This window comes from Coregonus clupeaformis, chromosome 1 (genome assembly GCF_020615455.1).
Source record: "Coregonus clupeaformis isolate EN_2021a chromosome 1, ASM2061545v1, whole genome shotgun sequence".
NCBI lineage: Eukaryota > Metazoa > Chordata > Actinopteri > Salmoniformes > Salmonidae > Coregonus > Coregonus clupeaformis.
The window spans coordinates 13,395,313-13,421,371 of record NC_059192.1 but is presented as its reverse complement, the minus strand read 5'-3'; the positions used below and the strand labels follow the sequence as shown (position 1 = coordinate 13,421,371).

At 48.1% G+C, this 26,059-nt stretch overlaps 1 protein-coding gene across 2 annotated transcripts in view; it reads right to left on the bottom strand.

The window, feature by feature from the left end:
* The window catches only part of LOC121532223 (protocadherin-15-like), a 216,720-nt gene that overhangs the window by 20,343 nt on the left and 170,318 nt on the right, over positions 1 to 26,059 (bottom strand). For both annotated transcript variants that reach the window (XM_045206129.1, XM_045206161.1), the window contains exons 25-33: positions 19,390 to 19,499; positions 15,115 to 15,255; positions 12,141 to 12,268; positions 8,952 to 9,170; positions 8,088 to 8,176; positions 6,751 to 6,927; positions 5,807 to 6,025; positions 4,545 to 4,553; positions 3,747 to 3,857 (exon numbers count right to left, since the gene is read on the bottom strand). In XM_045206129.1, coding sequence (XP_045062064.1) covers positions 3,747 to 3,857; positions 4,545 to 4,553; positions 5,807 to 6,025; positions 6,751 to 6,927; positions 8,088 to 8,176; positions 8,952 to 9,170; positions 12,141 to 12,268; positions 15,115 to 15,255; positions 19,390 to 19,499 — 1,203 coding nt within the window. The remainder of the gene's footprint in view (positions 1 to 3,746; positions 3,858 to 4,544; positions 4,554 to 5,806; positions 6,026 to 6,750; positions 6,928 to 8,087; positions 8,177 to 8,951; positions 9,171 to 12,140; positions 12,269 to 15,114; positions 15,256 to 19,389; positions 19,500 to 26,059) is intronic.

Sequence of the window (26,059 nt, the reverse complement as noted above, 5' to 3'; positions counted from 1 at the left end):
GGTCCTCTCTGGCCCGGTGCTGGGGGCTGTCGAACCCCAATCCCATCAGGAAGTCAGCAGAGAGAGACCCCTGGGAGTCACGGCTCTGCCTCTGCTTCATCTCCCTCTTGGCCTGCTGCTCAAACTGCCTGGCCTGCTCCTTCACCGACAGGGGCTTGGGCTCCACGTAGGTGCTGCTCTCCAGGTACCCCCAGTCCAGGCCGTCCAGCATGTCCTTACTGTCCTTCAGCTCAGTCTTCAGTAGCTCCAGCTCCCACTGCACCGGGTCTACCTGTCTACTCAGAGCATCACACACGATGAGACAGCCTATAGGACGATGAGACAGCCTATAGGGAGGAGGTCAGAGATCTGGCCGTGTGGTGCCAGGACAACAACCTCTCCCTCAACGTGACCAAGACAAAGGAGATGATTGTGGACTACAGGAAAAAAAAGAGGACTGAGCACGCCCCCATTCTCATCGACGGGGCTGTAGTGGAACAGGTTGAGAGCTTCAAGTTCCTTGGTGTCCACATCACCAACGAACTATCATGGTCCAAGCACACCAAGACAGTCGTGAAGAGGGCACGACAAAGCCTATTCCCCCTCAGGAGACTAAAAAGATTTGGCATGGGTCCTCAGATCCTCAAAAAATTCTACAGCTGCACCATCGAGAGCATCCTGACTGGTTGCATCACCGCCTGGTATGGCAACTGCTTGGCCTCTGACCGCAAGGCACTACAGAGGGTAGTGCGTACGGCCCAGTACATCACTGGGGCAAAGCTCCCTGCCATCCAAGACCTCTATACCAGGCGGTGTCAGAGGAAGGCCCTCAAAATTGTCAAAGACTCCAGCCACCCCTAGTCATAGACTGTTCTCTCTGCTACCGCACGGCAAGCGGTACCGGAGTGCCAAGTCTAGGTCCAAAAGACTTCTCAACAGCTTCTACCCACAAGCCATAAGACTCCTGAACAGCTAATCATGGCTACCCGGACTATTTGCACTGCCCCCCACCCCATCCTTTTTACGCTGCTGCTACTCTGTTAAGTATTTATGCATAGTCACTTTAACTCTACCCACATGTACATATTACCTCAACTACCTCAACTAGCCGGTGCCCCCGCACATTGACTCTGCACCGTTACCCCCCTGTATATATATCCTCCCTACTGTCACTTTATTTTACTTCTGCTCTTTGTATTTCTCAACACTTTTTTTTTGTTGTTGTTTTATTCTTACTTTTTTTGTTTAAAATAAACGCACTGTTGGTTAAGGGCTGTAAGTAAGCATTTCACTGTAATGTCTGCACTTGTTGTATTCGGCGCATGTGACCAATAAAATTTGATTTGATTTGATTTGATCTCTTTCCTGTGGAGCCTGGAGGGTAGTGTCCAGGAGTGGCCCGAGCTCCCGGAGTTGAAACTCAAGAAGGGGCCCTCTCTGAGGACCGCAGGGGCCCGCGGGGGTGAGTAGGTCCCCAGGAGGTCCATCGTCCTCTGGTGCTGCCCCAGGATCTCTGGGCTGCTGAGCGTGCCCGTGCCTTCGTCAAACAGGGGGTTCTTGGTGGTTAGGGGGTTCTCGTCCGAGAATAACGTAATGTTACTCTCGGATTTGGGCATATTGTTGAGGAGGATCACATTGGCACTGGAATGCTTGTGTGCAGCGACGGCCCGTCTGGCAAATGTGCTTATGAGCCTCTGGCGGTTACCCTCCTCTAGCAGACAGTGCTTGCTCCTGCTTTAATGGAGATGGCAGAGGAGAAAAATACTTGAAATAATAGAGAGAGAAAAGGTGTGATGAGACAGTCAGAATAAGGGATCATTCCCAAAGAAAAAGGTTGTTTATCTGAGGCTACCATTTACACCTTACTGCCAACAAATAAGCTTAGCGACCTATCTCCTCTACTAAAAAGTTACAAAGCAAAGTGAGACTGCAACTGCCAGACTGACACGATCTACAGGTAACTGCCAAAATAAAGGAAACACCAACAACAAGTGTGTTAATAGGGCGTTGGGCCACCATTCTTCAACAATAAATTCCATCATTTGGTGTTTTGTTGATGGTGATGGAAAACGCTGTCTCAGGCACTGCTCCAGAATCTCCCATAAGTGTTCAATTGGGTTGAGATGTGGTGACTGAGACACTGAGACACACACACACACACACACACACACACACACACACACACACACACACACACACACACACACACACACACACACACACACACACACACACACACACACACACACACACACACACACACACCCTTTAAACCCACTATGCTCCTTTGAGACCCCTCTTTCAAAGTCACTGAGATCTCTTCTTCTAGCCATGGTAGCCAAAATAATGGGCAACTGGGTATTTTTATACATGACCCTAAGCATGATGGGATGTTAATTCCTTAATTAACTCAGGAACCACACCTGTGTGGAAGCACCTGCTTTCAATATACTTTGTATCCATAATTTACTGAAGAGTTTCCTTTATTTTGGCAGTTACCTGTATGTTTTGGACAGTAACTGAAGAGATCAAAACACAGGGAATAGTTCACCCTGGGAAACTGGTGGGAGGAGCTGTAGGAGAACAGGCTCATTGTAATGGCTGGAATGGAATACATGGAACGGAGTCAAACATGTGGTTTCCATATGTATGATGTGTTTGATACCGTTCCATTTATTCCATTCCAACCATTACAAGGAGCCCTTCCTCCTATAGCTCCTCCCACCAGCCTCCACTGATCTACATACAATAAAAGGGCCTCCTACTTGAATAATAGCCAACAACAGACAAGAAGCAGAGACTAAACAAAAACTCTAATGAGCAACTGCACAACTTTCACAGCTCACAGATTTGACTCCACAGTTACAACCTAGCGATACGACACAAGTACTCACTTCACTCTGGAGGCCAAGGAAGGGAAAGTAGGCAATAAGATAGATGAGTATAGCAGGAAAAGCAGGGTGAATCACAGAAATGCTACAGGCTTTACTGCCGGTAATAGCAGATTTCATTCTCTGAATGTCAACCGCCTGGTTGATGGCTGACCATTTAAAAAACGATTCACTCTGCCATTGCATTGTTTTTGATCAGATAAGGAGGAAGCTACAAGTGAGCACTGAGGGCTACTTGATTAGCAGAGCAGTTAACCAGTTAATCTAAAGTAACTCTAGACTCCAGCCTGTGCTCCATGTGATCAGGACCAATGGCTTATGGCTTTGCAGCAGCACATGAAGCCAAACCCTGTACTGCTCGATATCTGCCTACAATGACTGCAGCCACATTGTGGCTGAGCCACTCAACAACCTTATCGATAAAATCAATTATGTTTCACCACGGCACTTATGAATAAGTATTTAAATTATCTTAAATTGACCTTCATTTCCCCCTATTTTTCAGAGAGCTGGCCGGTCTGGTTTGAAGTCAATCGTACTCCATCTTGAAAACATTTCATATTCCAGATTGTATTTTCCTTGCATATGAAATTATATTATGTTAATAGTTAATGGAAGCGAGCGTATCTGGAAGGCAGGAAACTGCTGAGCCATGGAACGGTGATAACAGCTTTGCCCAGTTGCCCCCGTGAAGAATTACACTGAAACACAGCATGTCTTTAACCTCACAGATAAACTTAAAACAATGTCTACAGTAGCGTATGTTTGATCAGGGAACCCAATCACGCCCAGGAAAATTGGTCCAATTCTAAATTAAACAGAGAATCTGCAAGAACCCACATAATGGGATAAGATGGGATATATTATAAAGCTTACATGGTGCTGTCCCCCAGCTCTTCGTACAGGTTGTTGGTGGCAGCGACCGCTGATTTGCCAGTAAGGAGGGCCATTTGGATCTGAGCAGTTTTAGCACACTCCGCCTGTCTCCTTTAGTAGTACCATGGAGAGAAATTCAACCAAGTTACGTTAAGTTACAGCATCAGCATATTCTGCTACATTATAAATGCACACATAAATAAATATCTTGGTACACAGTGGCACCACAATATACTCAAAGAAACCAATTTTTGCCTGCACATTTCTTATTTATTGCCTCTGACTGCAGTGTATAAAAACAGGTTATGCACACTTCCCTGATCCCAATCATTGGCTTTGAAAACATGTTCGAGTCACTCAACCATCACAAAAATACACATTAGGCATGGCAAAATGTCTTGGAATTGCACAAAAATCATAATTTTGTATTTTATACTGATAACAAGTTCAAACAGGTGCCATTAATACAGGTAACGAGTGGAGGACAGAGGAGCCTCTTAAAGAATAAGTTACAGGTCTGTGAGAGCCAGAAATCTTGCTTGTTTGTAGGTGACCAAATACTTATTTTCCACCATAATTTGCAAATAAATTCATAAAAAATCCTACAATGTGATTTTCTGGATTTTTTTTTCTCATTTTGTCTGTCATAGTTGACGTGTACCTATGATGAAAATTACAGGCCTCTCTCATCTTTTTAAGTGGGAGAACTTGCACAATTGGTGGCTGACTAAATACTTTTTTTCCCCACTGTATGTGTAAGCGACCAATAAAATGTGATTTGATGATTTTAATACTCACTCTTTGAATCTGTTGACAATAGAAGAAAGGAAAGAAAGGAAAGAAAGAAAGAAAGAAAGAAAGAAAGAAAGAAAGAAAGAAAGAAAGAAAGAAAGAAAGAAAGAAAGAAAGAAAGAAAGAAAGAAAAAGAAGAAAGAAAGAAAAAGAAGAAAGAAGGGTGTCAGTATTAGCGAGGGCAAATTACAGACACAATGCTTCTTATAATCATTGTCTTAATACAAAAAGAAAGAGAGTGAAATAATTATCTGTAGGCTAAGCCACTTTCCTGAAGCTGAGACACTGATGAAGATGACACAGAGGATTATTTTCTCATCTGATTAATATCTAGCCCTGAAATCGTGACGGCTGTCAGTCTAGCCCTGAAGTCGTGACGGCTGTCAGTCTAGCCCTGAAGTCGTGACGGCTGTCAGTCTAGCCCTGAAATCGTGACGGCTGTCAGTCTAGCCCTGAAGTCGTGACGGCTGTCAGTCTAGCCCTGAAGTCGTGACGGCTGTCAGTCTAGCCCTGAAATTGTGACGGCTGTCAGTCTAGCCCTGAAATCGTGACGGCTGTCAGTCTAGCCCTGAAATCGTGACGGCTGTCAGTCAAGCCCTGAAATCGTGATGGCTGTCAGTCTAGCCCTGAAGTCGTGACGGCTGTCAGTCTAGCCCTGAAATCGTGACGGCTGTCAGTCTAGCCCTGAAATCGTGATGGCTGTCAGTCTAGCCCTGAAATGGTGACGCTGTCAGTCTTGAAATCGTGACGGCTCTCAGTCTAGCCATATGCTGCTCGGTTTGGTTCGCAGGCTCAGAGCAGAGGGAGAAAATCTACCCCAAACCACAACAATCAGTCTGCAGTGTTTATCTGCTCTGACATTAATTAATGTGCTTTCACGCTGTATAAATAGACGATTATGCCGGCGCTCAAAGGAGTTTCCATGGTGAATTGCGGAGAGAAAGCTTGCTTCCTTCTAAAATGATGGGCATTAGGGACAGCCTCTGAGGGCTGGAAAGCAGGTAAAGTGCTGTCTAAACAACTGTGTCTGTCTGCACCACTGTGTCTGTCTGCACCACCGTGTCTGTCTGCACCACCGTGTCTGTCTGCACCACCGTGTCTGTCTGCACAACCGTGTCTGTCTGCACCACTGTGTCTGTCTGCACCACTGTGTCTGTCTGCACCAGTACTTGTGCCTTGTGGGCTATTCATACTCACATTCCCATTTGACACATAATGTACTTCCAATAAAGCATTTGAACTTTGAACTAACTGTTCTTTCTACTCACTGCCTGTAGGTGATGATGACGATGAGGATGGCGGGGATGCAGCAGAGGATGATGATGACGGCTAGGGCGAGCAGCGCCCCCTCGGTGTAGCCCACGGTCTGCACGGCCTTCTTCACGCTGGTCACCACGTCCGGGGAGCGTATCTCCAGGATCCTCCCGCCTCGGCCCAGGTACGGCTGAAACTCCTTGTTGATGTCCAGCAGCTTCCCATCCAGAAACCTCGGATGGAAACACACAGATTACATGTAGTATAGTTACACACACACACACACCCACACATAGTCATCATCATCACTATCACATCATTACAATCATCATCATCAGCATCCCCATCAGTCAGAGGGCCTGGAGTTTTTCCTGATCACCTCACCTGACCTGACCAGGACTTAGTTATAGTTAAGTGGTCAGGAAAAAACGAATGTATCCAGTCATATATCAATTATGTGCATGAGAAAATCAGTATGATATCTATCAGTTAAATCTAAGTACGAACAATGGAACACAGAGAGCAACACTCTACTCCCTGTAATGGCCGGAGGCATAAATGATAGGTGTGGGGACACACTGCTACACAATTATGTTGCCATTGTTCACTAGGTCCATTTGTCACGCTGTGGAGCTGAAAGAGGCAGAGGGCGGTTAGATGTGGAGAGTGGGTAGGGAGCAGTACAGAGTGGTGGGTTAGCCGGTTGTCAGCCAGTTGAATGGCAGAACCGGGGCTGCTGTCGTACTAGGGCATGTGGTTGGCTCTCTAATGAGGGCCTGACTGCAGGGTGACAGGGAACAAAACAACTCTGGTGAGTAGTGACTTCCCCCCTCTGTCTGTCACTGGGTAAACACCTGCTCCACAGGGATGGCGTATCTGGATACTGCAGAGGGTGGCCCTAAGGGGGGCAATCACTTTAGTTATAAACTCAGGGCCACCGTAGTGACAGGCTACTCACTTGAACAGCTCTTGGCGTGAAATGGCCCTGTTGGTCAGAGGGTCGATAGCGTACACCATCAGGTCCGACTTGGAGTAGTCCTCTTGCTCGAAGCCGTCACCGAACCGCCGCGGTCCGATGGACTCCACCACCACTTTGGCCCCTGGAATCTGGTCCTGCACATAGCGCTCCAGGACCCTGCAGAGGGAGAGGAAGCAATCATCAGGTGCTTTGTATAAGAACAAGGTGACAGCAGGATCTTTGGGAAAATTTTCAATGGTGATTTACACTGAGTGTACAAAACATCATGCTCTTTCCATGAGATAGACTGACCAGGTGAATCCAGGTGAAAGCTATGATCCCTTATTGATGTCACTTAGTAAATCCACTTCAAATCAGTGTAGATGAAGGGGATGAGACAGGTTAAAGAAGGATTTTTAATCCTCGAGACAATTGAGACATGGATTGAGTGTGTGCCATTCAGAGGGTGAATGGGCAAGACAAAATATTTATCCCTCTGAGCTCAGAGGGAAAGCAAGGTAGGTGTTGAGCCAATTACCTGCTGAGCCCTGGATGTTCCCTCTCCCCTGGGAAATGCCAAAGAGGATGACAGAACTGAGACCAGGTGGATGTGTCTCCCCTTGGTAGGGGGACAACACTGATAAACTAGGTGGCTCCACAGCTGGGGCCGTAGCTCTGGGAGCGAAAGTGGAGACCCAGTCAGAGAAAGTCCATCAGGAGGACTGATACTGGTTGACTGTGTCAGTAGGAGGATACGTTGGGTGATGGACAGGTGTACAGTAGCAGTACAGCCAATACACGCGAGCTCACACAGATATGCTGGAATTCACACGTGCAGACTAACACCCCACCCCCAGAGGAACAGGAGACAGCTAAGGAGCCACTGGCACTTTTCCTCTTTTGCAATTTAGCTTCAGAGAGAAGTTAGACTTCTACTGATGTTCACAATGCCAATAGCTAAGCAGTAAGCTCAAGACAAGGAGGGAACCATTGGGGAGTGGCTGTGTGAAGTGTATGACAGAGCTCCGATAGAACTGAAGAGGCAGGTGGGGAGAGGCTCGAATGAAGACTGAAGGAAGGCTCGCGTCGCCTGACACTTTAATTTGAGCAGCCATCAAACAGCGGGACACATTTTCATCTCGGTAGAAGGCGACGATCAAATCAACTCTGAATCATGCAGCCCCCTCAAACACCTGCAAGCCTGGGAAAGGGCCAATTGTAAATGTTGCTAAAGTGAGTCACTTGCATATCAAGTTCAGTCACGACTTGAATGTTAAAAGACGGATGCGATATCCTTCTTAATTGAATTATAATAGATTAGATATCTTCTACATTACCCGAGGAGCTTATCCTTGTTCTGTTCCACCACTGTAGGAGCAACATTGGAGACCACCACCTGCATATCCAACAGATTCACCACGGATACCTGGGAAACAGAATTCAATCAAATCATCAACGTGACAGACACAAAACCAGCATCTATTTTTCCATCCCCTCCCTAACTTTAATTTTGGACAGCAGGCTAAACCAGACAGGACCTCTCCCTGTAGTTTGGCGGGAAGGTTCCTTTATGCAGTCCCCATGAAATGAAGCTTCCCGTTGGAATTAGATTAATTTAGCCACAGTGTGGCTCCTCTCGTTCAGGCAGGGCTCTGGCCCAGCCAGCCCCTTGTTTCATTGGCCAAGAGAAGAATGGGCAGGACAAGGCTGTAATGTTTAATCAATGGTTCCCATATGCCCTGGGACAGTTCAATTTGCAACAAGCTGGGAAGCGGCCAGCACGGAAGGAACACATATTCATCTACTCTCTCAGGGATAGCTAGCCTACCTACCACAAGGCTGGCACCGGACACAGATCGCTGATTAGCTGGAGTATCGCTACTGTGTCTTTTTACAAATGCAATTCCTATGTGAAGCTTTGAATGTGTATTTTGGGAGGAGAGGAGAGGTATGTCGTGCCAGTGTAAACATGGGTGGTGAAGGTATTGACACACACTTAAAGGTCCACAAGCTAGAATTGTTCATAGCTGGCATGGAGTATGAAAAACTAGGCGGGACTGATGGAACTTGAACTGAGCAATGAACAAAGACTCATAGACCAGACCAATGGCTTTTCACGGAGGAAAGTGCACAGCCATAGAACTATAGTTACTAGAATGGGCATCTCCATTCAATTCTATGGGAACAGGAAAAACACTCACCACCACCTCTGCCTTGCTACTCAGTCCCCCCTCGCCGTAATTGTCAGTGGCGACCACTTCGAACTTGAAGTAAGACCGGCGCATGTTCCTGTACATAATGGCAGTCTTGATGACACCGGTGTAGGGCTCGATGACAAAGCCGTCCTTGCCATTGGTGGTGGGGGGGATAACGAGCCTGTACTGCATGGAGCTGTAATTCCCTGTGTCCTTGTCCAGGGCCTGAGACAGAGACACGCACGCACGCACGCCACACGCACGCACACACACACACACACACACACACACACACACACACACACACACACACACACACACACACACACACACACACACACACACACACACACACACACACACACACACACAGAGAGAGTCAAAGCATTCAAGAGGTTCAAACACAGCAGCGTCAACAACAAGAACAACAACATAACATCAAGATACCAACCAGCTCATCCATTGAAAATTCAAAGGGCACAGATTTGTTTTATCGTTTGGAGAGGTTGTAGTTCTCAATTCTTGCTGTAGGTGGAGTCTTCGAGCTGCGAGCCACTCTCTCTTTAACAGGGACGCAGCTGATTTCACAGGTTGCCTTGTTGCTTTGCAGTGACATTGATTTATTAGACCTATTTTTTTTACGACTGAGACTGAGTGTTAAGGAGCAGAGACAGCAATGTGCCCTGCCCCGCCGAAGTCATTCACACTAATGAGATATTTTCAATATTCTGCAACCCATTTGCATCTCACACTATATACTGTATATGTAAAGGTTCTCTGGTAACAGAATTCACCCCCTGGGTTAGTTATTGATGAGACCAGACCAGACCAGGAATGAAGACACCAGTGTATGAATGCAGTGTGAACATGTGACACAAAGACTGCACCAAGCATTAGAGCGAGAAGAAGGCTGTTGACTGTGTTATGAAAGCCACCCCAACTTGTTTGAAGCTGTGGTTCTGATTTGAGGCTGATTTGCTGTGAAATTGGATGTGTTATTTGCAGATATTCCGCTTTCCTCTCTGTAACAGGGACACAAACACATTCCATCAAGTGCGACTTGTTTTGTGTTCAAATGTACTGATTATGAGATCAATCACAGACAATGTGTGTCACTCAGAAGACAAATTATTATTTATTTCTACAGTGCCGACGCTCCTGTTTAAAGAAGGATTTAAAAGTAGATTAGCCTAATCTTGGGGATGCTGCGCGGCTTTTACAGAGATCCATATTCAGATCTGCAATGAATTTCCTATTAGTAAAGCAACAGGGAATAGGCATGAATACTATAGATGAAGATTTTGAACCTGACTGTGAGTGAAATACCTGAGAAGTTGAATGTTACCGTTACGAGATGTGATTGGACAAAGGAGATGATTGGAGATGATTGTGGACTACAGGAAAAAAAAGAGGACTGAGCACGCCCCCATTCTCATCGTTGGGGCTGTAGTGGAACAGGTTGAGAGCTTCAAGTTCCTTGGTGTCCACATCACCAACGAACTATCATAGTCCAAACACACCAAGACAGTCGATAAGAGGGCACGACAAAGCCTATTCCCCCTCAGGAGACTGAAAAGATTTGGCATGGGTCCTCAGATCCTCAAAAAGTTATACAGCTGCACCATCGAGAGCATCGTGACTGGTTGCATCACCGCCTGGTATGGCAACTACTCGGCCTCCGACCGCAAGGCACTACAGAGGGTAGTGCGTACGGCCCAGTACATCACTGGGGCCAAGCTTCCTGCCATCCAGGACCTCTATACCACTCAGAGGAAGGCCCTCAAAATTGTCAAAGACTCCAGCCACCCTAGTCATAGACTTTTCTCTCTGCTACCATACGGAAAGCGGTACTGGAGCGCCAAGTCTAGGTCCAAAAGGCTTCTCAACTGCTTTTACCCCCAAGCCATTAGACTCATGAAAAGCTAATCATGGCTACCCAGACTATTTGCACTGACCCCCCACCCCCACCCCCTCTTTTACGCTGCTGCTACTCTGTTTATTATTTATGCATAGTCACTTTAACTCTACCCACATGTACATATTACCTAAATTACCTCGACTAGCCGGTGCCCCCGCACATTGACTCTGCACCGGTACCCCCCTGTATATAGCCTCCCTACTGTTATATTATTTTACTGCTGCTCTTTAGTTATTTGCTTTAATTTTGTTACTTAACCATTTTTTCCCCTTTTTTTTTCTTAAAAAAATGCATTGTTGGTTAAGGGCTTGTAAGTAAGCATTTCACTGTAATTTCTACACCTGTTGTATTTGGCGTATGTGGCAAATAACATTTGATTTGATTTGATGTCAGTTCAGTAAATCTTTGACCCAGTAATTCCATTACCTCCTGGTCTAAAGGATTAGCTCTTTTTAGAGGCTCCTGGCAAACCTGTTTGTGACTGTGTGTTCTACCCTAGCCTGACTGGAGCAACAACAGTCGAATGGAGCAATAACCCCCCTCCTCACTTCGACCCCCCCCCCAAAAAAAAATAAAAAATAAATGCAAATGACCCACACTCCCACACCCACCCACCCAACCACACACACCCACACCCACCCACCCACACCCACCCACAGATACCCACACACACACCCACACACACACACCCACCCACCCACCCACAGTCTCAGTCTGAGCACACTCCCAACAGGCTTTAGCTACAATGGTGTGAAAAACTGACAACTACACACCCCGGTGCACACAGGGGATAATTCCCTTTCACACAGGACTTTGCAGCATGCTATTGACAGATGTGTGGAGATGTTATCTGCGAGCCTCTACGGCCTTAGCATTCTAAGTATTGTCAGAGGTGTCTGAAAGTCTGAGATGGTTGATCCTCCAGCTAGTCATGCATTATCAACACAGGTCAAAGATCCTCCAGCTAGTCAGGCATTATCAACACAGGTCAAAGATCCTCCAGCTAGTCAGGCATTATCAGCACACGTGTCAAAGATTACAACTACAAAACACTGCATTTCAAATGCAAACACAGATAATAGTTCAACCAGACACATTTGTGGGCGTTAAACCTTTTTGTACCTTTGGCTGGTTGCATCGTAAGGAGGAGTGATCGTAGTTTGATCGTTCCATTTTAGAAAAGTTCAATTTTTAGAAACGAATTAGTTGTCCTCTTTAGACACCAATTGCACTATCTAGAAGTGGTCCACTTTGTGTTTGAAAGGAGCTGGGTGTACCTGGACTTGTAGTACAGAAGTGAATGTCTTGGCGTCCTCGGCCACTCCTCCCAGGTACAAGGGTTTGGTAAAGACAGGAGGGTGATCATTCTCATCCAGAACATCAATGAACACCCTCGCTGTGTTGGCTGCAAACAGAGGAGCAAGAACAAAATATGTAAAGATGACCCCAAAGACAAATTTGAATCTCATTTGGATTAAATAGAAAACTAGAGCTCTAAATAGCCAAATGTGCATCATATACAAAATACAAAGTCTACAATACACTGCCAATACACTGATTTAGACGTTTGACTAAAATAGTACAACACTGCATTGCGGTTTGTCATTGCTCATAGTAAAATGCCAGGCCACATCCTGAAGGGCTACAAATACGCAGAGGGACCCGCCAAATAAAATGCCATACATCATCTGACAAAATGCTCTGGGGCTGACCAGGGGGACAGACCTGGGGACAGACCAAGAAGACAGACCAAGGGGACAGACCAGGAAGACAGACCAAGGGGACAGACCAGGGGGACAGACCAGGGGGACAGACCAGGATAGACAGACCAGGACAGACAGACCAGGGGGACAGAACAGGGGGACAGACCAGGGGGAAAGACCAGGAAGACAGACCAGGGGGACAGACCAGGAGGACAGACTAGGAGGACAGACTAGGGGGACAGACCAGGGGGACAGACCAGGAGGACAGACCAGGAGGACAGAACAGGGGGACAGATCAGGGGGAAAGACCAGGAAGATAGACCAGGGGGACAGACCAGGAGGACAGACTAGGAAGACAGACCAGGGGGACAGACCAGGAGGACAGACTAGGAGGACAGACTAGGGGGACAGACCAGGGGGACAGACCAGGAGGACAGACCAGGAGGACAGAACAGGGGGACAGATCAGGGGGAAAGACCAGGAAGATAGACCAGGGGGACAGACCAGGAGGACAGACTAGGAGGACAGACCAGGGGGACAGACCAGAGGGACAGACCAGGAGGACAGACCAGGGGGACAGACCAGGGGGACAGACTAGGAGGACAGACCAAGAGGACAGACTAGGGGGACAGACCAGGGGGACAGACCAGGAGGACAGACCAGGGGGACAGACCAGGGGGACAGACTAGGAGGACAGACCAAGAGGACAGACTAGGAGGACAGACCAGGGGGACAGACTAGGAGGACAGACCAAGGGGACAGACTAGGAGGACAGACCAAGGGGACAGACTAGGAGGACAGACCAGGGGGAAAGACCAGGAAGATAGACCAGGGGGACAGACCAGGAGGACAGACTACCAGGGGAACATAGCTATATTCAATACAATTCACGACTTGATTTAAAACCCTTTGTTTAACCCTTTCTCATGCACAGGAGGCTGGTGGCACCTTAATTGGGGAGGACGGGCTTGTGGTAATGACTGGACCAGAATCAGTGGAATGGTGTCAAATACCTCAAACACATGGTTTCCAGGTGTTAGATGCCATCCCAATAGCTCCGTTCCAGCCATTATTATGAGCTGTCCTCCCCTCAGCAGCATCCAATGTTCTCATGGTTGGAGTGTTGATGGATTTGTCCAAAATAGTGTGAAATAAAACATTTCCTTTTTCTCCTTGCATTTATGGCAGTGTAAGTTGTTGTTATGTCATATATTAAGCATTAATCAGTTAAATTAGACATTGAATTTGAACCCTGTAAGAATCCTGAATCTAGCTGTCGGACAGTTTTTTGTGTAGAGATCTCAGAAATGCAGTGTAACTACTTAACATTTCGTGCATCCTTATGTTATGGGGTGAAACAGTTTTCATGGACACAAAAATCACATATTTTAGAATGTAATAATAATTTGATTATCAATGCAATGGCAGAGTCTAAATCTTGTATTATTCTTAAAGTGGTAATGGCCTACTTTTTTTTGACACTTTTTGCATGCTTGCACGCTCTCACACACACACACATGCTCATCACTGTATTATGAAGACACTTGGTTGAATTGATTCGAGCCACATCACTGTGCACACACACACACACACACACACCCCTGCATAATCAGTGATGTGGCTCGAATCAATTCAACCAAGTGTCTTCATAATACAGTGATGATGGTCACCTACATAGCCAAACGCAGTGGGGAGTACCCATCCACTCTCTGCTCGAGAGCAGCCATTTAACACGCTACCTCCCTCCAGCGGAATGAATCAAACAACATCAATAGCCCCCCCCATGATGAAACTTCCACCACATCTCAAATATAGCTACCAGGCCTGCTCCCCCCAGCTTGAATAACACACAGTGAGTGGCCTGGGTATAGTAGTCAATTGAGTTTGAGTAGAGAAAAAAATGCTGAATGTAATTCTAATTGTAATCTGGGCATAACATACAACAGTGATCACTGGCCTAATCAAATCTCTACAAGCCTCTTTTATTCTAGAATCGACTAAGTTGGCATTTAGACATAAGAGGATGACAGTGTTATTGTAATCAAATTGATTTGAGTGATTGTTTCTGCATATTGAGGAGACATGATGAGATTGTCAAGAAAGGATACATTTTTTTATTTTTTATCTGCCACATTTACCAGTAACTGCTAAATCAAAATGTCTCCTCCTCCTACTCCTCCTCCTCCTCCGCAACTCAGCATGAATTTGACTACTCAGAAAGCAAAATATCGTGAAAGGATGAGGCGTGCTTTTAAGTATTTTGGAAAAAGCAAAGATGGGAAATAATTTACAGGCAAATGCCACATTTCTGTTACAAGAGAGACAAACAGAGAGACGGCAGAAATAAGAATGTGAATTTCAATTACTCCGTCTAAAATAAGGTTGTAAAAGGCTTTTGGGCCAACCATTGCCTTCCGTTTTTAAGTCTCTCTGAGGCCATTATCTCAGAAGCTACAGAAGGCTTTTAGCCCTGGTCAAAAGTAATGCACTATATAAGAAAACAGGTTGCCATTTTCTAAGTGACAGTTTGAATGGCAGGCAGGCTTACTCTTGGAGGGCGCTCGGAGATTGGACTCGACCACCCCCATGGAGTCAGCCTCTACTCTGAGGCTGTAGCTGGCGTTGGTCTCATGGTCCAGCAGCTTGACTGTAGAGATCACCCCGGTGTTGTTGTTGAGCCTGAACACACCTGCGAGAGGACGAAAACATAGTCAAAAACATACCGATCAACAGAATACAGTTAAGAGTCAGCTCCATATCATTTCATACTGTATCAATCCTTGGGTAGAATGACAAGGTCGTTCACCTCCCCAAATCCCACTGTGTGTGGTGTCACGTGTTGAGGCACGACACCAGAAAGAAATGACACTAGACTGGAAAATCACTTAGTCACTGATTGATTTTGTGTAAGGCATAATTGATGTACATGCACAGCAGGAATGCACCGAAGAGCATAGCTAGCACTCATCTCACTCCCCCTTATTTTCAGACCTACAATTATGTCCTCCCAGTATGCCATAAACCAGTGAATCTTCCTGGTGCTTCTTCATTGAATCTAATGAGAGTTAAAAGCGAAGCCAACTCCCTTTGTCTTCAGATGACTAAACGCTCCAGATGTAGTTGAATGCGAGGCTCAGTATGGGGATGCAATTGGATCTTTTCACACTCTGAGAGGCAGGAGCCCAGGTTTTAATCACAGTGAGGAACGATGGGAGGATGTACAGGTCTAATCATCCCTCAGGGCGCTTTTTCATGACAGTAACTCTGTCATGACTGGGGCACACACATATACACACACACTTTGGTAGATTTAGGGCCAAAAAAAGGATGCTTTCTCAGGGCAGATGACTGACTAGAGCCATATAGAGGTGTATAGAGGTTTATAGAGCTGTATGGAGGTTTATAGAGGTGTATATAGGTTTATAGAGGTTTATAGAGGTATATAGAGCTGTATAGAGGTGTATAGAGCCATATAGAGGTGTATAGAGGTTTATAGAGCTGTATATAGGTGTATAGAGGTGTATAGAGCTGTATAGAGGTGTATAGAGCCATATAGAGGTTTATAGAGCTGTATAGAGCCATATAGAGGTGTATAGAGGGTTATAGAGCTGTATAGAGCCATATAGAGGTGTATATATGTTTATAGAGCTATATAGAGTCATATAGAGGTGTATAGAGCAGTATAGAGCTGTATAGAGCCATATAGAGGTGTATAGAGGTTTATAGAGGTTTATAGAGCCGTATAGAGCCGTATAGAGCTGTATATAGCCATATAGAGGTGTATAGAGGTTTATAGAGGTATATAGAGGTGTATAGAGGTGTATAGAGCCATATAGAGGTTTATAGCGGGTTATAGAGCTGTATAGAGCCATATAGAGGTGTATAGATGTTTATAGAGCTGTATAGAGTCATATAGAGGTGTATAGAGCAGTATAGAGCTGTATAGAGCCATATAGAGGTGTATAGAGTGTTATAGAGCTGTATAGAGCCATATAGAGGTGTATAGAGCTGTATAGAGGTATATAGAGCCGCATAGAGCTGTATAGAGGTGTATAGAGGCGTATAGAGCCGTATAGAGGTGTATAGAGCCGTATAGAGGTGTATAGAGCCGTATAGAGGTGTATAGAGGCGTATAGAGCCATATAGAGGTGTATAGCGCCGTATAGAGGTGTATAGAGGTGTATAGAGGTTTATAGAGCTGTATAGAGCCATATAGGGGTGTATAGAGGTGTATAGAGGTATTTACATTTACATTTTAGTCATTTAGCAGACGCTCTTATCCAGAGCGACTTACAGTTAGTGAGTGCATACATTTTGATTTTTTATAGTTTAGAGCTGTATAGAGATGTATAGAGCCGTATAGAGGTTTATAGAGCTGTATAGAGCCATATAGAGGTGTATAGATGTTTATAGAGCTGTATAGAGCCATATAGAGGTGTATAGAGGCGTATAGAAGTGTATAGAACCATATAGAGGTGTATAGAGGCGTATAGAGGTGTATAGAGGTTTATAGAGGTGTATAGAGCTGTATAGAGGTGTATAGAGCCGCATAGAGGTTTATAGAGTTGTATAGAGCTGTATAGAGCCATATAGAGCTGTATATAGGTTTATATAGCTGTATAGAGCCATATAGAGGTGTATATATGTTTATAGAGCTGTATAGAGATGTATAGAGGCGTATAGAGCCATATAGAGGTGTATAGAGCCGCATAGAGGTGTATAGAGCCGTATAGAGCCGAATAGAGCTGTATAGAGGTGTATAGAAGCGTATAGAGGTGTACAGAGCCGTATAAAGGTGTATAGAGCCGTATAGAGGTGTATAGAGGTGTATAGATGCGTATTGAGCTGTATAGAGGTGTATAAAGCTGCATAGAGCCGTATAGAGCCGTATAGAGGTGTATAAAGCCGTATTGAGGTGTATAGCGCCGTATAGAGGTGTATAGAGGTGTATAGAGCCGTATTGAGGTGTATAGCGCCGTATAGAGGTGTATAGAGGTGTATAGAGCCGTATAGAGCCATATAGAGGTGTATAGAGGTGTATAGAGCCATATAGAGGTGTATAGAACCGTATTGAGGTGTATAGAGCCGTATAGAGCCGTATAGAGCTGCATAGAGCCGTATAGAGGCGTATTGAGCAGTATAGAGCCGTATAGAGGTGTATAGAGCCGTATAGAGGTTTATAGAGCTGTATAGAGCTGTATAGAGCCATATAGAGGTGTATAGATGTTTATAGAGCTGTATAGAGCCATATAGAGGTGTATAGAGGTGTATATAGGTGTATAGAGGTGTTTAGAGCTGTATAGAGGTGTACAGAGCCGCATAGAGGTTTATAGAGGTGTATAGAGCCATATAGAGGTGTATAGAGCCGCATATAGGTTTATAGAGCTGTATAGAGCCATATAGAGGTGTATAGAGGTGTATAGAGCCATATAGAGGTGTACAGAGCCGTATTGAGGTGTATAGAGCCGTATAGATCCGTATAGAGCTGCATAGAGCCATATAGAGGTGTATAGAGGTTTATAGAGCTGTATAGAGCCATATAGAGGTGTATAGAGGTTTATAGAGCTGTATAGAGCTATATAGAGGTGTATAGATGTTTATAGAGCTGTATAGAGCCATATAGGGGTGTATAGAGGCGTATAGAGATGTATAGAGGTGTTTAGAGCTGTATAGAGGTTTATAGAGCCGTATAGAGGTTTATAGATTTGTATAGAGCCATATAGAGGTGTATAGATGTTTATAGAGCAGTATAGAGCCATATAGAGGTGTATAGAGGCGTATAGATGTGTACAGAGCCGTATAGAGTTGTATAGAGGTGTATAGAGGTGTTTAGAGCTGTATAGAGGTGTATAGAGCCGCATAGAGGTTTATAGAGGTGTATAGAGCCATATAGAGAGGTATAGAGCCGCATATGGGTTTATAGAGCTGTATAGAGCCATATAGAGGTGTATAGAGGTTTGTAGAGGTGTATAGAGCTGTATAGAGGTGTATAGATCCGCATAGAGGTTTATAGAGCTGTATAGAGCTGTGTAGAGCCATATAGAGCTGTATAGAGGTTTATAGAGGTGTATAGAGGCGTATAGAGGTGTATATAGGTGTTTAGAGCTGTATAGAGGTGTATAGAGCTGCATAGAGGTGTATAGAGCCGTATAGAGCTGTATAGAGCCATATAGAGCTGTATAGAGGTTTATAGAGCTGTATAGAGCCATATAGAGGTGTATAGAGCTGTATAGAGATGTATAGAGGTGTATAGAGCCGCATAGAGGTGTATAGCGCCGTATACAGGCGTATAGGTCCGTATAGAGGTGTATAGAGCCGTATAGAGGTGTATAGAGGCGTATAGAGGCGTATTGAGCCGTATAGAGGTGTATAAAGCTGCATAGAGCCGTATAGAGCCGTATAGAGGTGTATAGAGCCGTATTGAGGTGTATAGAGCCATATAGAGCCGTATAGAGGTGTATAGAGCCATATAGAGGTGTATATAGCTGTTTTGAGGTGTATAGAGCCATATAGAGGTGTATATAGCTGTTTTGAGGTGTATAGAGCCGTATAGAGCCGTATAGAGGTGTATAGAGCCGTATTGAGGTGTATAGAGCCATATAGAGCCGTATAGAGGTGTATAGAGCCATATAGAGCCGTATTGAGGTGTATATTGCTGTATGTATGGCTCTGTGAGTGACCTCTGAGGGTCCTTACTACTTCATGTTGTTTATAGTGTGTCAGAATAAACGAGTGGGACTATCACTGCTGTATAGAAAATGACAACATGACCTCTGGAACTAGGTCAAAGGTACAGTGTAGGTTATAGTCTATTACTACTCACCTCCCTCGTTGCCCTCCACTATGGAGTAGATGATAGTTTGATTGACAGCCGCAGCCAGTATGACCCCGACCACCTTCCCCACCTTAGACTTCTCACTCACAGGGGGAAACCTGGAAGAAAACACACACACACACACACGCACACACACACACAGTAGATGAGACACACAGATTAGACATACACGACACACACACACACACACTGTCACGACTTCCTCCGAAGCTGCCTCCTCTCCTTGTTCGTCGTCACCGGCCTTCTAGCCACTGCCTCTCCTCATCTCATCATTCCATTGGTTTTGTCTTGTTTATTACACACACCTGGTTCACACCTGTTTATTACACACACCTCATCAGTACCTGTATAAGTGTTCCCTCTGCCCCCTTGTCTTTGTGTGTGATTGTTTATTGTGGAGAGTAGTGAAGCTCGGTGGAGCTCCTTGTATTTTGTATCACCGGGATATTTCCCTGTGTGCCTTGTATTTTCCAGTGCGCCTGTTTTGCGCACTGGATTTTTTTTACTCGTTACTGCGTAACTCTGTGGTTGAGGAATAAAGCCTGTTATTCTGTGATTTTCCTTCCTGCGCCTGTGTCACGAACGTCAGGGTAAGGAGTAGACCAAGGCGCAGCGTTGCAGGCAAACATACTCGTTTATTAGCGAAACGTGATGAAAACAACAAAAGACGGTAACGTGACAGTACACGGTAAAACACAACCAACTTGAAACAAGAACCCACAAAACACAAAGGAAAACCGACAGTTTAAATATGGCTCCCAATCAGAGACAACCAGCAAACAGCTGACACTCGTTGCCTCTGATTGGGAGTCACTCAGGCCAACATAGAAAAACACAACCTAGAACACCCAACATAGATACAGAACACATAGAATAAACACACCCTGGCTCAACAAATAGAGTCCCAGAGCCAGGGTGTGACAGTACCCCCCCTAAAGGCGCGGACTGCGACCGCGCCTCAATAAGAGCTAAACAGGGGAGGGCTGGGTGGGCATACCTCCTCGGCGGCGGTTCTGGCTCCGGCCTTGCCCACCACCCTCCAATCAACCCCCCATAGCGCCCCTGGTCCGGTCTAGCCCCGCTGGCCGGAGCCGGACTGACGACACGCGCCCCTGGCTTGGTGCGTGGAGCAGGAACGGACCGGACCGGGCTGACGATGCGCACCCCTGGCTTGGTGCGTGGAGTAGCACCTGGCCGAACCGGGCTGACGATACACACCCCTGGCTTGGTGCGTGGAGCAGGAATGGACCGGACCGGCCTGACAATGCGCACCCCTGGCTTGGTGCGTGGAGTAGCAACTGGCCGGACCGGGCTGACGACTCGCACCCCTGGCTTTGTGCGTGGAGCCGAACGGGCCTCACGGACTGACGCACTCGCACCCCTGGCTTGGTGCGTGAGCCGAACGGGCCTCACCGGACTGACGACTCGCACCCCTGGCTTGGTGCGTGGAGCCGGAAACGGGCTCACCGGACTGACGACTCGCACCCCTGGCTTGGTGCGTGGAACCGGAACGGGCCTCACCGGACTGACGACTCGCTCCCCTGGCTTGGTGCGAGTAGCAGGAACGGGCTGGACCAGGCTGACGACTCGCACCCCTGGCTTGGTGCGAGTAGCAGGAACGTTCTGGACCAGGCTGACGACTCGCACCCCTGGCTTGGTGCGAGTGGCAGGAACAGGCCGGGCCGGGCTGGCGACTCGCACCCCTGGCTTGGTGCGAGTGGCAGGAACAGGCCGGGCCGGGCTGGCGACGCACACCGTAGGTTTGGTGCGTGGAGCAGGGACAGGCCGGGCTGGGCTGGCGACGCACCCCGTAGGCTTGGTGCGTGGAGCAGGGACAGGCCGGGCTGGGCTGGCGACGCACCCCGTAGGCTTGGTGCGTGGAGCAGGGACAGGCCGGGCTGGGCTGGCGACGCACCCCGTAGGCTTGGTGCGTGGAGCAGGGACAGGCCGGGCTGGGCTGGCGACGCACACCGTAGGCTTGGTGCGTGGAGCAGGGACAGGCCGGACTGGGCTGGCGACACACCCCGTAGGCTTGGTGCGTGGAGCAGGAACAGGCCGGGCTGGACTGGCGACGCACACCGTAGGCTTGGTGCGTGGAGCAGGAACAGGCCGGGCTGGGCTGGCGACGCACCCCGTAGGCTTGGTGCGTGGAGCAGGGACAGGCCGGGCTGGGCTGGCGACGCACACCGTAGGCTTAGTGCGAGGGGCAGGAACAGGCCGGGCCGGGCTGGCGACGCACATCGTAGGCTTGGTGCGAGAGGCAGGAACAGGCCGGGCTGGGCTGGCGACGCGCACCGTACCCTTAGTGCGGGAAGCAGGAACGAGCCGGGCCGGGCTGGCGACGTGCACCGTACACTTAGTGCGGGAAGCAGGAACGGGCCAGACCGGACTGGTGACGCACACCACTTGCTTGGTGTGAGGAGCGGGACTGGGTTTCATCATAACCCTCCGCTCCCTCAGCTGCCTACCGAGTTCCTCTCGCCGTGCCTCCCTTCTCACCCTTTCCCTAATCGCCTCTAATAGCTCCATCCTCTGCAACACTAACTCCTGCTCCCTCTTCGCCAGTAGCCCCCTTAACCTGGTGGCCTCCTCACCTAATCGCCCTGTGGCAGCCTCCTGCTGCCCAGTCGCCCCTGCCGTGTGCCCCCCCCTAAAAATTTTTTTGGGGTTGCCTCTCGACCCTCCGACGCTGCTCCCACGTCCAGGCTGCCTGTTCCTGGACACGCTGCTTGTTCCTGGTATGGTGGGTTCTTCTGTCACGGACGTCAGGGTAAGGAGTAGACCAAGGCGCAGCGTTGCAGGCAAACATACTCGTTTATTAGCGAAACGTGATGAAAACAACAAAAGACGGTAACGTGACAGTACACGGTAAAACACAACCAACTTGAAACAAGAACCCACAAAACACAAAGGAAAACCAACAGTTTAAATATGGCTCCCAATCAGAGACAACCAGCAAACAGCTGACACTCGTTGCCTCTGATTGGGAGTCACTCAGGCCAACATAGAAAAACACAACCTAGAACACCCAACATAGAAACAGAACACATAGAATAAACACACCCTGGCTCAACAAATAGAGTCCCAGAGCCAGGGTGTGACAGCCTGACTCCTTCAACATCACCTCATCACAGAATCACACACCCAAGACATGGAGTCAGCAGGAGAGGAGCACATGCCCGGAGTCGTGGCACGGGTCCAGGAGCATTCGATGCTGGCCAGCTTGGGAGAAGCGATGGATCTGGTTCTCCAAGTCGTCCAACGCCTGGAGAGGAGAGGACCCGATCTTTCGGGACCAGCTGAGTGACCGGATCGAGCCACCCACACCCCAGCACCCAGAGGGATTCATATATCCGACCACGGGATTTCGACGGGACAGCTGCCCTCTGCCAGGGATTCCTCCTACAACTGGAGTTACACCTCTCGAACATCAGCCCGGCTCCATCGGAACGGGAGAAGGTGTCCGCCCTTGTCTCCTGCCTGGAGTGGGCCAACGCGGTCTGGAGTGAAGGAGGAGCCGCGTTGGGCAACTACAGGGAGTTCGCTTGCCTCTTTTGGGCCATCTTCGGTCACCCGCCTGAAGGTAGCGGCTGGTCCACCTGAGGCAGGGGATGAGGACTGTGCAGGACTCGCCATGAAGTTTCGTACTGTAGCGGCTGGGTCCGGGTGGAACGAGCGGGCCCTCATCGACCACTTCCGGTGCCATCTACGAGAGGACGTCTGAAGGTAGCTAGCCTGCCGGGACACCACGTTGTTCCGAGATGATGGAGCTGGGTGGAGCGGCAATCCGGGAGAGTGGAAAACGACAGCGCCAGTGTCACTCTTGTGGCACGAGAGGACATTCTGATGCACACTGTCGTCTGCGTTCTTTTGGGTCTGGAGGCGGCAGGCAGGGTACTCTCGCGTCAACCCAGGTATCGAACACCCACACTCGTTCAGAGCCCTCTGCTGCGCACTGCACCCTACACATCCACTTTCCTGATTACACAGTAGTTCTCCATTGTAAGGCGCTGGTCGATTCAGGCGCAGCTGGGAACTTTATGGACAGGTCATTTGCACATAGTCTAGGCATTACATTGGTTCCCCTATCCATTGATTACCGAGCACTGAACAAGGGGACAATATGTTATAGTTATCCTCTACCCCTCATTCCATCGGTTATCGAGTCAATGCATGAGGCATGCTTCTTCACAAAATTAGATCTCCGGAGTGTGTACAACCTGGTGCGTGTCCGAGTAGACGAGTGGAAGACAGCATTCAGCACAACCACGGGGCATTACGAATACCTGGTGATGGCGTATGGTTTGATGAATGCTCCATCCTTCTTCCAGTCCTTTGTGAACGAGGTGTTTCGGGACATGCTTGGTCGCAGTGTAGTGGTCTACATCAATGACATTCTGGTGTATTCCGCTATGCGTGCCGAGCATGTGTCGCTGGTTCGCAAAGTGCTGGGCCGACTATTGGAACATGACCTTTATGACAAGGCAGAAAAGGGTCTGTTTTTCCAACAGTCCGTCTCCTTCCTCGGATACCGCATTACCACCTCAGGTGTGGAAATGGAGGGAGATCGCATTACAGCCGTGCGTAATTGGCCGACTCCAACCACGGTAAAGGAGGTGCAGTGCTTTATTGGCTTTGCCAACTACTATCGGAGGTTCATCCGGGGCTTTGGCAAGGTCGCAGCTCCCATCACATCTCTGTTGAAGGGTGGGCTGTCCCAGCTCCGCTGGTCTGCTGAGGCTGTGAGGGCCTTAAGTAACCTGAGGGTTCTGTTCAACTCAGCCCCGGTACTGGCTCACCCCGATCCATCACTACCGTTTGTAGTGGAGGTGGATGCGTCCGAGGTAGGGATAGGCGCTGGCCTATCTTAACGCTCGGGCGCGCTACCCTTGCTCCACCCCTGTGCCTTCTTCGGGAGCTGTTGGCTGTTGTCAGAGACCTAACCGTGTGGAGGCACTGGCTCGAGGGGGCGAAACACCCTTTCCTCGTCTGGACGGACCACCGTAACCTGAAGTGTATCCGGGCATCGAGGAGGCTGAACCCTCGCCAGGCAAAATGGGCCCTATTCTTCACCCGGTTTGATTTTACACTGTCCTACATCCCGGGTATGAAGAACGTGAAGGCAGATGCACTGTCACGGCTGTACGACACAGAGGAGAGACCCAGAGACAACACCCCCATACTCCCGGCTTCCTGCATTGAGGCGCCGGTAGTATGGGCGATGGACGCGGACATAGAGTGGGCGTTACGCGCAGAGCCATCTCCACATCAGTGTCCAGCTGGGCTGCAGTCCGTGCCGTCCCTTGTCCGTGACCATCTAATCTATTGGGCACACACGTCCCTCCCCTCTGGTCACCCAGGTATCGGCCGTAGAGTGCGCTGCCTGACTGGAAAGTACTGGTGGCCTACCTTGGCTAAGGACGTGAGGGTGTCTCCTCCTGCTCGGTGTGCGCCCAGAGCAAGGCACCTAGGCACCTCCCAGTGGGTAAGTTACAGCCCTTACCAGTTCCACAACGGCCATGGTCCCACCTGTGTATTGACTTTCTCAATGATCTTCCCCTCTCTCAGGATAACACCACCATCCTGGTCGTTGTGGACCGCTTTTCAAAAGCCTGCCGCCTCCTTCCTCTGCCCGGTCTCCCGACGGCCCTGCTGACTGTGGAGGCCCTGTTTACTCATGTCTTCTGGCACTACGGGGTGCCAGAGGACATAGTGTCTGACCAGAGTCCCCAGTTAAATAATGTTCACATCCAGCGCCTATCCCTACCAGTTCACATCCAGGGTCTAAAAGGCGTTCATGGAACGTCTGGGGGTCTCGGTCAGCCTGACCTCTGGGTTTCACCCCGAGTCTAATGGGTAGGTGGAATGGGTGAATCAAGATGTGGGTAGGTTCCTGCTGGGGGAGTGGTCAGTGTTCTTGCCATGTGCCGAATATGCCCAGAATTCTCTCTGCCACTCCTCCACTAAGCTATCGCCATTTCAATGTGTTTTAGGTTATCAGCTGGTTCTGGCACCGTGGCATCAGAGCCAGACCGAAGCTCCTGTGGTGGATGACTGGTTTCGGCATGCGGAGGAGACGACTTCCTCCGAAGCTGCCTCCTCTCCTTGTTCGGGCAGGCTTTGGCGTTCATCGTCACCGGCCTTCTAGCCACTGCCACTCCTCATCTCATCATTCCATTGGTTTTGTCTTGTTTATTTCACACACCTGGTTCATATCCCCTCATCAGTACCTGTATAAGTGTTCCCTCTGCCCCCTTGTCTTTGTAGTGAAGCTCGGTGGAGCTCCTTGTATTTTGTATCGCCGGGATATTTCCCCGTGTGCCTTGTATTTTCCAGTGTGCCTGTTCTGCGCACTGGAGTGTTTTGACGCGTTACTGTGTAACTCTGTGGTTGCGGAATAAAGCCTGTTATTCTGTGATTTACCCTCCTGCACCTGACTCCTTCAACATCACCTCATCACACACACAAACACACACTATCAATGACACACCAATGGGAACACTAATGGAGACATACTGAATAATGCTACAATATAATACAAACATTACCCCATTCTGCCAAGCCACATGCTAGCTAATGATCTCTCCCATCTCTATGTAGACTGCAGTATAATCCACATTCCAATATCGCACTGCTGTTCATACTAATACCATAGAGG